This window comes from Typopeltis vanoorti, chromosome 5 (genome assembly GCF_054136105.1).
Source record: "Typopeltis vanoorti isolate ZY-2024b chromosome 5, IOZ_Tvanoo_1.0, whole genome shotgun sequence".
Lineage (NCBI taxonomy): Eukaryota > Metazoa > Arthropoda > Arachnida > Uropygi > Thelyphonidae > Typopeltis > Typopeltis vanoorti.
Window position 1 is genome coordinate 69,811,252 of NC_143553.1, and position 15,435 is coordinate 69,826,686.

General features: G+C 37.0%; 1 protein-coding gene across 1 annotated transcript in view; it reads right to left on the minus strand.

The window, feature by feature from the left end:
- EMC3 (ER membrane protein complex subunit 3) overlaps nt 1-5,803 on the minus strand; it is an 83,998-nt gene extending 78,195 nt beyond the window's left edge. Inside the window, exon 1 of the mRNA XM_090393167.1 lies at nt 5,539-5,803. Within this exon, the coding sequence (XP_090249293.1) occupies nt 5,539-5,687 (149 nt within the window). The 5' untranslated portion in view covers nt 5,688-5,803. The remainder of the gene's footprint in view (nt 1-5,538) is intronic.
- Nucleotides 5,804-15,435: the final 9,632 nt, after the last annotated feature.

The following is a 15,435-nucleotide window of genomic DNA, read 5'->3' on the forward strand; positions in this document are numbered from 1 at the left end:
TAGCCCCTCCCTTGCTTCACAGGACCCAAGCCTTAAGCAAATTATGGACAAAAATAATTGGAAACAGTTCCTGCCTATCCACCAAGACATTTCTTCCATACCTCACAAAGACTGAAATCCAGGTGACCTGCCTAGGAGTGCAATACAAATGAATGACCAGAACTATGACCTATGCGAGTCATGGGGAGAGTATGGTCTTCAACGTACCTCCAATCTTCAAATTCCCATTTCAAATCCAACATCTCGTCTGGAGGCCTCCGATCTCTCTAGACGTGTATGGACCACTTTAAATCAGATCAGAACAGGACATGTAAGCATCTCCTACATAAACGGAACTGGTCCGATACTCCAAACTGTGAATGCGGAAGCTGGATCCAGACTATCATCACATTGTGCTTGAGTGCCCTATCTACTCATTCTCAGGCACTAAAGAAGACTTTTTTTAAACTAAACCCAGAATCCCTGGTGTAAGTTTAAATCCAGGATTTAAGGATTAAACTCTGATTCTTAATTTTAATCATTTCAACCTATTGTACCCTTTTTAATATGATTTTTAAAATTGTTTTATGTTGTTTTATCTAATATGTATCTAATATCATGAGACCTACACGTCATATGCTAAATAAAAATAAAAAGTTATACTGGTGAGGAGTACCATGAAAAGAAAAAGGAAATTAAGTTTTCTGGAAGCTGAGGAGCCAATAATATGATTTATTTGTAAAAGAAATGGCTACAGGCCCAAGAAAAGAAATCTGATCTTGTCTCAAAATCTGGGTGATATCTCAAGTTGTCCTCACACCACTGGAATGAACTAGTCTTTGGCACCATGGTTATATAAGGCTTTAATCAGGCCTCATATGGATTATTGTGCACAGATTTGTTCGCCAGGTTTTCATGGTGATGAGAATACACTGAAAGGATTCCAGAGAAAATTCACAAAGGTGGTAATTGTTCTTTGTAATGTCGAGTACAAGGACAGATTGAGAGAATGTAAGTTGCAAAGCCTCGTGATTAGGAGAAGAAAGGGAGGGGGGAGGATATGATTGAGACATATAAGCTAGTCAGGGATTGTTATCAGGTTGACATGGAAGAGATGTTTCATAGAATTGGAGAGAGGGGGGAGGTAGAACAAGAGGCCATCGCTGGAAACTGTATAAGGAGGGTATGAGCAGAAGGTTCTTTGCATGGAGAGTGGTTGGTGAGTGGAATGCATCGCCTGAGTGTGTTGTGAATGGAGACACATTGAATCAGTATAAGGCATGGTTGGATGAGCATTGTGTGCAATAGTGTGTACCTCCCATGATGAGTCTCTAACTCCATTGAGGTCAAATGATGATAATAATAATAATAATATTGGTTTGTTAAATTCTATTGCTATATCTGTTATTTGCTTTATAACAAATACAGTATCAGTATAAGTGGGTGGTCTGGAAAGTTCTGGGCCTCAACATAGATAGCAATACTGTCAGCATGATTTTTTTTTCTAAGTTGGTACATCTGTCATAAGCATCCATGTGAAATTGCAAGTCATTCTATTGAGTAGTTTGTTTTATACAGCTATCTGAAGCAAAAGCGTTGTCTGTATCCCCTGAAATGGATAAAATTGCATATCGTGCATTTATAAAATTCTTTGTAAAAGAAGGTTTAATGCCAAAAGAAATTCATTAGAAGTTCATAAAAGTTTATGGGCACTCTTCGCTTTCGACAATTAAGAATTGGGCTGCCGAGTTTAAATGTGGCTGTACCAGCCGTGAAGATGATCCACGTGAAGGACGTCCAAAAAGTATAACACCACCAGAATTCATTCATCAAGTGCACAATATGCTGAGACTGTAGGCATTTCAAAAGAATGTATAGGATATATTTTGCATGAATTGCAAATGAAAAAGCTTTGCGCAAGATGGGTGCCACGTATGCTCACAGTAGATCAAAAACGCACTCGCATGGAAATCTCTGAACAGCGCTTGGAGAATTTTAACATTTCAACATAACATTTTAACCAAGAATAAAACTGATTTTCTGCATCGATTTATTACTATGGATGAGACTTGGATTCACCATTACACACTAGAATCCAAATCAGTCACAGTTGACAGAAGTCGGTTGTTCAACAGCAATGAAGACAAAGTCGGTTCCATCAGCAGGAAAGGTCATGGCATCGGTGTTTTGGGATGTTAAAGGGATCTGTCTGACCATAATATCCAAGATAACAAGAGCAATGAACTTAGGTCTCAGATGGATTAGTGGATAAATTTGGTTTATTGGAGAGAGTTTAGGAAAGATGACAATCCATACATCAGATGGAAGGAAACTTGTAGATTTAAAAAAAATATAGCAGCCTTTACAATATATTTCTAATAAATCTTTCACATATCAAATGAAGATCCCAAGAATGTCACTTGGAGATAATCAAGGAAAAAGGCTGTAGTAGTAGTTTACCTTATTGGTGAGCTTTTATTCATTTTAAAAATAAGTGCTGGTAAAAATAAATTATAAGTCAAAAACAACATAATTTTTGTTTTTTAAAAGAAAGCAATTATCAGAATTATCACTTCCTGCAAAGTTTTATAAGGATTTTATTAATGGTAAGAACTTTGACACACACTAACAGTAGTTGGAGAATGTAGTATTTCTATCCATGTTTACTAAACAAAGTAGAAAGTCATTAATATGTATAAAAATATTACATACAGTATGAAAAAAATTAAATATGATTATTTTTTGTAGGAGCCATCTGTTAATCTACTGTGAAACTATTGGACAGGATATTGAAGTTTTAACAGTAGATTAACAAAAAGTAATAACTCTCTCTCACACACACATTATTATTACTACTACTACTACAGGACACCTTAAAGGAGTTCAAGGAGTTTTTTTCAGGCATTTCCATGGAGTCAAAGACTAACTATTATTGACATAATATCCTTTGTACTTCTTGAACAATAATGAAGCACTCACAACCACCTCTCAACCCATTCTACTCATTCACTAATCTACAAATGAAAAATCTAGTAATCTCTCTCTTGTTAGCTTATCTAAATTTCCAGGCATCTCCATGGAGTCAAAGACTCATTATAGAAAACCTGTACTATTATTCACATAATAAGTCGTATAAAACTGCTGTACTAACCTAAATGATTCTATCATATCCCTCTGTTTTCCACAGGTCCTCAATCTGTCCTCATAAGGAAAATTCCATAAACTTCCCACACACCTCAGGCACTCACCTCTAGATCCTTTAACTTCCTGATCCTTCAGAGAATCCAGGTGATCCATGTACAGTCCAGATGTGATCTTATTAAAGCCTTAGAAAGGGAATAATCCCTCCCCCCTCATCCCTGATTGTCAGTATAGACTTCAACAGCCAAGTAAATGCCCTCTAAACTTCAATTCCTTGTTCATTCTAAAAATATACACAAACACCTCAGCAAATTTCTAACTCAATCATTTTCATACTAAAGAGAAATATGTATATCTCTCTCTTTGGTATGTGTGTGATGTGTGTGTATAAATCCTGTTTGATTTAATGATATCAAATGACTGACCTGATCAAGGATTATAGTCTTGTTTGGAATTAATGCAGAAAAGCTCATTCCCAGGGAAATTCTGAAATTTCCAAGAGAACAAGCTTTTTTTTTTTTTTTGGTGGTCATACCAAGTCAGCCAATCAAGTTGGTCAATCAATATAGTCTAAATCAAACACGATTTTTATTATTATTATTATTACGCAACACCTCCAGGGAATCCAAAGACTCATCGAGAGAGGGTACCCTCTACAACTGTCTCAACCAATTACAACTACACGAATGACATCTATCACTCATCAGAACTACTAGCATTTCCACAGACTCGGAAACATCCATGCCCACAGTGGGATTCGAACCCGCAGCCTTTTGGCTGGAGAGCAGATATGCTGACCACTCAGCCAACCAGGCCGGATTTAGACTGGTATAACCTTATGTGTGTGTGTGTGTGTATATATATATATAGAGAGAGAGAGAGGTATAATCTCTGTATATACATAACGGCATACAGTCTAAATCCCATTTAATTTAGATGATAATGACTGACCGACATGATCAAGGATTCTAGTCTTCTTTAGTATTATACCAAAAATCACATTAACCTGCAAATTTTGAAACTTTCAGGGGAATGGGCATTTCTACATTAATACATGAAATTAATATCAAGAAATTTACTAAAAATATTTTATATGCAAAATTAACGAGGAACAGTAACTCGAGTGCTTTCTTTCAGAACAGAAATATGAAATGTTCTATAAATAATATTACTACTTCAGTAACCTCCATGGAGTCAACAGACTCATCGTGGGAGGCCCACTCAAATAGCAACATGTCTATCATAATGAGCTTTGAAGTTATTTATGCAACCTGCTCTCAAAATGCATTCCAGCAATTCACAACACCTACATCTCCATGCAAAATGTCTACTCCTCACACCCTTCTTCACCACATCTTTATACAACTTCCAGGGATGGCCTCTCATTCTTCCCATTTTAACATCTGCTCTTTTTATAATTGCTTCTGTATTAATCTGATAGAATCCCTTAACTAACTTGAAGGTCTCTATCATATCTCCAATCTCCTATCCACCCTCTGTAATCTACATTCCCTCGCATGCTTTTCATAACCAACACTGTCCTGATGTCACTTTGGTCATTCATCTTTGGAGCCTCTCTAGCATTTCCACATCATAATGAAAACTAGGTGACCAAATCCGAGCACAATAGTCCACATGTCCTTATCCCAACATGTCAATGTACTTTTTATCATAGCAGCAATACGATGTGCAGTCTTTGCAACACTTGTGGTGTGCCCTCAGAACTTCAGTCCACTACTCTACAATCATTCCAAGATGCCGAACCTCATCCACTTCCTTTAGTACAGCTCCACCAATACAGTATGTAGCCTTATATCTCTGTATCCCAAAGCATAACCTTTTGCATTTATTAATATTAAAACTGCAACTCCACTCATTTGTCCAAGCTAAAAGTCTATTCAAATCATCCAGTACAGAATTAACATCAGCACTACTCTTGATAATTCTATCTAACTTTGCATAATCAGCAAACATTTGAAGATCCCTTGGGACATGCCTATGGTTATCCTACTGTTTTGAGACACTGCTCCATCATACACAACTTACTGGTATCTTTCAAACAGCCAATCTTCAATCACTGTAACCAATATGCTATCTATCTAATGGATGGCACACATTCCCACAGTCTTATTAACATCTTACTCAAGCAACTTAATACACCTTCGTTTCTTTCACCTTTAATTTTCCTAATTCTTGCCTCCCTTCTATATGCTGCACAGCATCATTCACACCACTGTACATTGATGAAGCGTTCGTTAAATAATTCCACTATATCATTTGCTATGATTATTCTGCTACCATAACTATCCACCAGTGTCAACCTGGCATAATCATTTTGCCTCTTGCTTACCACATAGCAGAATATACATGTTTATTTATATAGTATCAAATACCCGATAACTAGGAATCACAATTTACCTATCTTGAACCTGCTGAAGTTCTACCTTCTTTGTAGATGATAATAAAATCGAAACATAATGCCGAAGAATTCCCACTAAGAAAGTAATAACTACAATTGGAAGAAATACCCACAACCTTATATCCGAATCTAACAAAAGTTCTGTCATTTTAGGAATACAATTAGTTAATTATTGTTATAATAAGAATATATTTAAATTATATATATACACAACTATTTCCGCAAAAGAACACATTTAGGTTTAACTGGTAATGCTGCCGAATAATCGAAAAATCAGCTGTTTTTAAATGGTGGCGCTCCACTTAAAAATCTAAAGCGTGTTAAAAAAATATAAGAAAATATAGGCTACAGTGGGCTTATATATTCGAATGATGAACAGAAAATGGCCAATTTTTTAAATATTAAATTCTAATTCTGAATGAATCACCAGAGAATTAAGTCCACATAAGGTAGGCATTAAAGAGGGAAATAGTGGCAATGCAATTATGAGGCAGTGTGGCAGTGGCGCACTCAGGATTTAATCTTGGAGGGGGCCGAGCGCTCAGGATTTAACCTTTCGGGGGGGGGGGGGGGGGGAAGTTGAGTAGACGTTTTGCGAATACACACTACACATCGCATACGACCTATAACTGAGCATCTGCAGTGATCGCTAATTCATAAGTAGCACACAGCATAAATAAAAAAAAATGAATTTTAATTAGGAAAAGATTTTTGGAAATTTTTCTAGTGTTTTTTTCCTTTTCTTTCGGGGGGTGCCCGGGCCCCTTGGCCCCCCCTCTGGGTGCGCCACTGCCGTGTGGTGTAATGTACAGGTTCAGAGGAAGACATATTCAGTTGGATGTTGCTATAGGCCTGCGAATGTGAAAGGTGGTAATGAAGAAATGTATAAACTTGGATTAGTGAACAAAGGAAGGGTAATTATTATGGGTGATTTTAACTATGGCGGTATAGATTGGAATGAAGAGATAGCATTTGGAAATAAGGAAAGTGAATTTCTCGAGTTCTTGAGAGATAACTATCTCAGGCAGCACGTAAAGAAAGGCACGCGAGGACCAAGAGTTCTAGATCTCGTCATTTCATCAGAGGATGTAATTGTTAGAGGGGGTTTCACATTTTCCTCCAGTTGGTAAAAGTGATCATGAAATAATCACCCGTGTTGTGGCTAGTCATATGCAGGCTTTTGCGAGGAAAGGATATATGTGGAATTATAAGGCTGGTAGTTATGACAAGCGTAGGAGACAACTTCGGGCTATAACATGGAACGAAAAGTTGAGCGGCGAGGAAATAAATGCTGCATGGGAACTTACAAAGAAATGCATAATAGCATCAATGTACGAATGTATCCCAAAGGCCAAAAGGCTGAATAAGGTTGGTGCAAAATCGATGAATGTGGAACTTAAGCATGAAATCTGGAAAAAGAAAGACCTTTGGATGAAGTACAAGATGAATAATGGTAACCAGTCACATGAAGAATAAAAGGAACAAGTCAGGAAAGTGACTCAGTTAGGAAAGAAAACAAAATTAGAGAATGAGCAGAAATTGGCAAATCAGGCTAAGAAAAACGCTAGAGAGTTTTTTTAGATATGTGGCAAGTAGAAGGAAGAATGATCATGGAAAGATGAAGTTAAGGGATGAAAGTGGTAGAATGGTAACTGCCGCAGAAGGCATTGTATTCAGTGATCAATTTATAAGTGTGTTTCATCCTTATAAGGGTAGAATCATGAGGAACTTAAGTGTAGGGGGACATAGGAGAGGATAGCTTAATTGTGAGTGAGCAGGAAGTATTTGAGAATAACATCAAGGTCCTTAATGCTAATAAGGCGATAGGATTTGATGAAATATCACCGCACATCTTAAGAGAATGCTCCAGGGAACTGGCAGTAACATTGGCATGCCTGTTTAACAAGAGTTATGCAACAGCACGGGTTCCAAGGTTCCACTGCATAAAGGTGGTGATAAGGCTGTAGCTTCAAATTATAGACCGGTCTGTATATCTGGCGTTGTGGTGAAGGTCCTGGAGAGACTGGCGAGAAGTAGGATACAGAAATGGGTTAATAATAGCAGTATTCTCTGTGGTTATCAGCATGGGTTTGTTAAGGGGTGATCATGTTTCACTAACTTACTTATGTACTATAACAAGGTGACAAATACCTTGGACAGAGGAGATGCATACACAGTGGTGTACTTGGAGTTTGAAAAATTCTGTAGGAGTTTCATCTCCTACAGAATTTTTCAATGCCAAGCATTGTCGACTTCCAATCTGATCAGAGCAAATGTCATTCACTTATCATAAATCATCTTGTAGCAGTTTCTGTATGCAGCTGATCTCTTATCGATAAAATATAATTCTTTTGCGCAAGACTTTCCATATAGTGAACAAGGCATATCCAGTTGTCGTATTAATCCACGAGCGCTGCTACTACCAGCAGCATTTTCGTGTGATCCGTCGACAATCGTTGTGATAACTTCTTCAATTACCTTTGATGGCACGTTTCCCTCCTCTGCCTGGTGGAACTTCCAAATACCCTGTTTCTTCAAACTCCAGAGTCATCGATCTAACTGCGTTAGCTGAAAGGGGAGCTTTATGCAAGTTCTTGCGAGTTTTAAACTCACGAAGAGCGGCTGATGCTTTGCACATAATTTTACAAGTACCGCGCAATAAGGTAAAGTGAGACACATATTGAACACGACTATCAATAGGATGTGTTTCTGAATTTTCCCTTTTCCTTATATTTTGGCGTCGGAAAGCCTTCAACAGAGAAAGATGGAACAAATGGGAAGTCTATAAAAAGGGCTTAGAGGAAGAAGAGAATTGCGTATGTTCTTCGAGTAGTATCGTTGTTTTCAGGAAGGAAGGAACAATGAATACGTTTCTACTTTCTTTTTTTACTATTTCATCCACCCAATCATGTGCAATAGGTTTTACAACTTGCAGTCTGTAAAGTATATTAAAAAAATGTTTGTTCTTTTAGACTAGTGCCAGGCATACTACACGCTCTGGCTGGATCCGGCCCACGAGCTTAGGATGTTTTTTAAATAAATGTCACAAGATCATGAAATTGTTAACTCGGTGTCCACTGTGTTAATGCGATACATTAATTTGTCTCTAATTTGCCGCTAGCACTCAATACAAACTTAACGGCGTTTTGAATCTCGCGGATTTCTTAATCGCACGTATCACGCGTTCACGTCGGTCAATATTGATACATATTTGTACAAATATTCATCGTGTTAGAACTTTTCAAAGATGAAATATATCAAACTCGTCACAGATCAGCATTATTTGATGAGCATTTGCAATCGATTTTGATGAATTGGAACGCCAAATTTGAATCCCATTTACTCGTCAATAAAAATAAAATAAATAAATCCATTAATGCCTTTCTTTTCCTGTAGAGAGTGGGCTAGGCCGTCTTAGCCCTGTCTAACTGTTGGAGACTGACAGGACAGTTCAGTCTCCACAGGAATTCAAATAGAGATATCTGGCCCGAGACTATCACTAAATATAAATCCCAATCTGTGAATTGGAGGAAACAAGTGTCTTCATTTTGTGGACTCTAAATCTAACGAAGTATATTATTTGTTTGAAATAGTGTGAATTCTAATAATGTCACATAAATAAAGAATTCCATAATTTTCAATAATATCTAAAAAAAAACATTTTTTACACTATACACTGCTTGGAAAGAAGTCAACACCATATTATGAGAAACAAAGAGCCTCATGGCGCCTACCTTAATAAGATGTAGGATTTCTGCAGTCCTCCTTTCAATGCGAGGACTGCAGAAATCCTATGAAACACACTTTCTACAAGTATGCGATAGCGATTAATGGGATATCATGAGTATTCTTCTTTTAGTCATGTAATAAGGTCCTGTACTGTGTGAGGCAGACGGTCCTTGACCTCTTCCGAAGCTCCAGATCATACTACATATGTTCAATAGTGTTGAGGTCAGTGCTCTGTGGAGCCCAGTCAAATGTCGTGATATTCATGTCCAAAAATCACGAAGTTATAGCTGGGGCCTTATACATGGTGCATACCTGAAAGCGACAATGCTCAGTTCCCTAGAAACATCACCAAGTAGGATGCATTGCATTGTTCAGAAAGTTCAGATACCTCTTGGACATTAATGTTCGTGGCACCAGAAACAAAGATCCTAGGCAAAGCAGGAAGAACAGAGCCATATCATGACACCGCCACCTCCAAATTTCACAGTTGGGTTACTTACTCTGGAAAGAGACGTTCAACAACATATCAGCCACACCCACACCTGTTCATATGCTCAGGAAGAAGATGTGGCGTTATTCGTTGCTTCATAACACAGCTTTTCCCGCTGCCACGTCCCACTGTACACACTCCTTGCACAATTGAAGACGATGCTGCGTGTTGGTTCGGGTAATGTGGGGCTTGCATATTGCAGTCCTGCATTGGAAACTTATAATATGAGTCTCCTTTCCGAATGTTTTTGTGCTATTTATGTTCCAGTTAATCCACAGATCTCTGCATTCAATCTTTCAGCTGATGAATGGCTGTTTTTACGTATTATCCTTTGTAGTACTTTACGATCACGTTCGGTGGGTGTGATGGGTCATCCATTGTGGGTAGCACTTGAAGTCGACTTCTTGCATATCTTAGTATGGTATCACTCAGTGTTGACCTGGGATGACCCAATTAGTCAACAGTTTGCTAAAGAGATAGGACTGTTTTTCAAATTCCGTCACTTCCTTTCTCAATGCCGTTTTCCTCCAGACACAGTTGCACTGGTTTAAGATCATCATGTGCCTTCAATTTATACCAGCTACAAACACCTTATTCCTTACATGGCAAAATGATATCCGTTAACTTCTTTCCAAGCAGTGTACGTGTAGTGTGTTTGGGAAAGTTTTTGAGGAAAGAAATAAAGATCATGTTGATTTATTTTAACTACGCCCTCTTTAACGTAAGAGAACGTAGTTCTTAAGAAGAATGGAAAAAAGTTATCGAGAGAGTGAAACAGAGACAACATGAAGTTGGATTTGATTACTTGAATCTAGATTGCGAACGGATGTTGCTCAATAGCTGCTCTTTTTTAGCAGGACAGAAGGGAGAATTGAGAAACCATAGTAGGCCAGTTCAGTAAAGCATTACCGATAAAAATAACTACAAGTAATTGCTATTTTGTCCCTTCAAAATACTAGAATCGTCGTCCGTTGATAGATGGCAGCACGTGATGTCAAATTTTCTAAACACATCCCGCAGTCGTACTCCGCAGTGTTATTCAGCATTTGGCGAATGAAAGAAATGATGTTAACATTGTATCACAGAACTAGTCGTAAGAGTTTATAAACATATTTTTGTCTCATCATTCCGTATGTTCTCTGACCGTTTGGTTTTCTAGAAGGAAATATACTTCTACTTCCATAGCACTCCAATAATTTCTGGGTTAAAAAAAATTGGTCGTTAAAACGAACTTTAACTACACCGCCTGCAAATGAAATAAAAAAACACTGTTATTACATGATAATTTTCACATTAAGGAATTTATGTAAGGGGCAGCGTGTATCTATAAGTGCATATAATCAAACAACAAATCAAATTTGCCTGGTTAAATCAAACCAGTTTACCATGCTTAACTTTATATAGTAAAACTGTTGATTACTTTAAGTGACTTTGAACTGTATTCGCAAAATAAGCAAATTCTAGCTTTTGTGGAAAACAAAAAATCCAAATGTCTGATGTATTTTCTTGAAAAATAATTCTGCAAACAATAATTCGAAAAGAAATAAAATATGAAACTGGCAATCGTTGAGAAAAATTTATGAGATAAAATCTCACATGTTGGCGTAGTGACTTTACTTATAATTATGAAAATAACACTCGATGTTTCCACCTCTTTATAGAAGTCATCATCAGGAAAGCATATACATGCATAGGACGCAAGCTACATGACACGACACAAAAGTAAGATAAACCCTAGAATTTTCTGGATTTGACAAGAAAGCATTCCATCCTAAACTAACACCTTCTTTTAACGGTTGAAAAAAAAGTAAATACAATAATAAAATATTTATTTCTTTATTAAAATGAAATAAAATGATTTTATATCACATCATTTTACCAGCCCCATTTTACAAAATTTTTAAACATTAACAGCTGTGTTCCCAGTTAAAACGTGACTGTTTTTACAGCTTTGCGCAGAGCAAAGCTGTAAAAGTAGTATACTTGGTTTTCTAGAGCAAATCTTGGTTTTCTAAAGGAGATTTTTTACATTATTTAACCATCCTTCTCATCACAATAGCAATATGCAATGGATCTAGTTTGTAGCTGGGGTTCTTAAAAATTAAAAAAAAAAAAATATGTAGACGGCGAACTTTGAGCTTAAAACAGCAACTTTTGAAAGTCTCATAGAAGTTCAGATATGTGTAAAATACTGAGGTAACAGAGTTTTTTCTCCTGAAAACTTGGCTTTTTCTTCCCTCATACAGGCAATTGTTGTTGTTGTTGTTATTATTGGTAGGCGGTAGATGGCGTTGACGGTTGTAGTGTCACTGTGTTGCAATTGGAGAACTAAATGATAGGTGAGACAGCGCGAAGTATGTAGTAGTGCATAGAGTAGAATGCCCTCCCACCATGAGTCCTTGGACTTAGAGATGCTACGTTGTAATAATAATATCATGATGTGATATGATCTAAGTGGGATTCGCAACTGATTACTTAACTTGCCGCATCTTTAACAGATGTCAATGTCACACCACTTTTGAACTTAAAAAAAAAACAATTATATGTTTGTATTCTACTCATCGTTTCCTCCGAAAGCAAATTTTTATATCTCATGTTAGTATTTCTCAGTTGGAACAAAATAGATGGCACTATGGTCTTTGTAGCTTACCAATGTTTGATGGATCAGAAGAGAGAATAATACTTTATAGTGTATTACCTCTCAATAGCATAATGCACTACTCTGAAATAAAAATCATATAATCTTACTCTTTATACTCGACCTTTGTACTTACTACAGCAGTGTTATTTGGTAGTCAGATAGGTACAGTTCCACTAATAACCAAGTATTGGTGATATAGCATTCAGTAGAGAAGAAATATCCCTCATGATGGTAATCTAGGGCATAGGTATAGGTCCCACTATCAGCTTTATCTCAGTTTGGCTGGAGGATATTCATTTTTCTCGACTGCCTTAAAAGAAATTCTAGACATACACAATAAGCATAAGCTGATAGGAGAATCTGCAGATCAAAAATTAATAACGGACCACTTGATATCAAAAAAAAAAAAAAATCAGCTAACGCCTATGTTGTTCCCGTATAGGGAGTGGGCGGGGCCGTTTACCCTATCTAACTTTTGGAGACTGAGTGGGCAGTTCAATCTCCACTGGTAGCCAATCAGAGAGATAGCTGGCCCAAGGCTATCACTGATTCATCGGTACGCAGTGAAGAAGGCGGCAAACTAGTGCCGCCATCTCGTGGTCTCTAACCCTAACACAATATTTTTAATGTCTGAAAATAGTGTGGGTTCTACGGTCGATTTTCTTGAGTTTACGGGACGAAAAACCCGCTAGCCCGCGCCAGAGATTGACTAACTCGGGAACCGGCCGAAAAAAGGCTTAGAAAAAAAAACTCCTCTAGTCGGCGACTAGATTTGAACCACCAAAATCTTTACACCATGTGGTCAAGCACTGTAGAATGCAAACGCCACTTCTACTGAGCTCCACAGGCTCCACTTGATATAATAATAATAATAATAATAATAATAATAATAATAATAATAATAATAATAATAATAATAATAATAATAATAATAATAATAATAATAATAATAATAATAATAATAATAATAATAATAATAATAATAATAATAATCTGTAATAGTAGTGTAATAGCAGTCTAGCTAGTGCTCACTAGTAATGTTTTTGTCTGTTAAGAGACAAAATGAAACTATTAAAGGCTCTTCGCGTTCTAAACATGTTCGAAGATAAGTCTTCTCCAATAGAAAGGCGAAATGAAATTACTAAAATTAATAAATGATGGAAGAGTTTAAAAAGATTCTAATATTATTTTACATCAATGTTTAATAATAAGGAAATATAACAATACCTTCAAGTTTTGTAAAGAAAAATTAAATGAAGTAGATATGATATGTAATAAATATATTAAAATATGATATATTCAAAATTATCTATATACATAAAATATTACCAAAAATTTATAATGTAGTAAATTTTCTACAAAATAGCTAACCAGCTAGCTAGCTAATCGAATAAACAAAAATAAATAATGAACGAATGAAAAGAAAAGAAACAACAGATCAGCATTGATAAATTATAAAGCAAAGAAATAACAATTCGAATTAACTTTTACAAAAATTTTAAATGTCAAAGACAGTATCTTTCTAAATAACATAACATTAGAAGAATTAGGTGGGAGATTGTGGAAGGTGGCAGACTGATGAGTAATCTGAGGTACGTTGATGATACCGTATACTACTTTGTAATGGCAAGGAAAAATTAGAACATATCTTTGACAAAGTTAATGAGATCAGTAAGAACAGAGGACTTCAACTCAGTCCTAGTAAAACAAAGATTATTGCAAAGTGGAAAGCTTCTGAGAAGCAAATGTACCTTAATGGAGAAAGAACTGAGGAAGTCAGCAAGTTCGAGTACTTAGGCTCCATTATTAATGTGAAGAAATGCTGTTAAGTAGGTGGCAGAAGAAGATTAGGAATGGCTAAAACAGTGGTCAGAGACTTGTCTGAAATCTGGAAGGATGAAGCTATCTCCACGGGAACAAAGTTGAGAATTTTGGATTCAGCTCTTTTTCTAACAGCGACTTATGGATGTGAGACTTGGACCCTAAAGAAATATGACACGAAAAGGATAGCTGCTTTTGAGATGTGGTGTTATACAAGGCTGTTGAGGATGTCATATACTGAAAGGCAGGCAAACGGATGGGTGCTAGAAAGGATCAGAAGAACATTAAGGCTACTTAAGAATATTGACAAAAGATTGTTGAAATACTTTGGGCACATTGAAAAGTAGGACTTCTCAAAACAATGATGATGATGAACAGCCTATTTTTCTACCCATTGTAGGGTGAAAGCCTCTCCGATTGCGGGAGGTTTGGATCTACTACTTCCATGGTGACCCAGTCCATACTGGGAGAGTATATCTATACTAGGGTGAAGGAATGTATGAAGGTGGAAGATAATCACAAACATCCATGCCTACGTGGGATTCGAACCCGCAGCCTATTGACTGGAGAGCGGATACGCTAACCATATTATTGTAAAACAATAATAGAAGGTAAAGTTCTTGGAAAGAGAGGAAGGGGCAGACCATCACTGAGATGGATGGATTGTATGTTTGGAGTGACGGATTATCAAAGAGTTGAAGCTTCCAGAAAAGCATACAACAGGACCACCTGTCGACGACTGGTATGGCACATCACCGAGCAACTGAATGACCATACTGCATCTACTGATATCCAATGAACAAATGGATGGAGGATAATTAAGTTAATTATTATAAGAGCTGAAAGAAAAAAGAACAGAAACCACAAGATGATGATAAAATCTTACCACTGAGAGATGTATACTTTTTAGGCTAAACCGGTGATCGTCCACAGGACAACGTTATAATCTCTTGCACTATTATGAATTCTTAATGTGTAATAGCAATTAACTTATAATGTTTTTTAAACACTCTATCCTATTCCTTCTAGTCCGTCCTAGGACTAGAAGGAATAGGACGGGACGGGTTGAGTTCCCCCTCCTAATGAGGGGTTACTGGCATATTAACGCAGCAGGTTCGCCACTCCTCTGCTGCACCTTAAGAGAGATATTCATGACTGTCATCCGTGTGTGTTCACGGGGTCGAGTTGGCTGCTTGCGGGATAAACCCCCCCCCC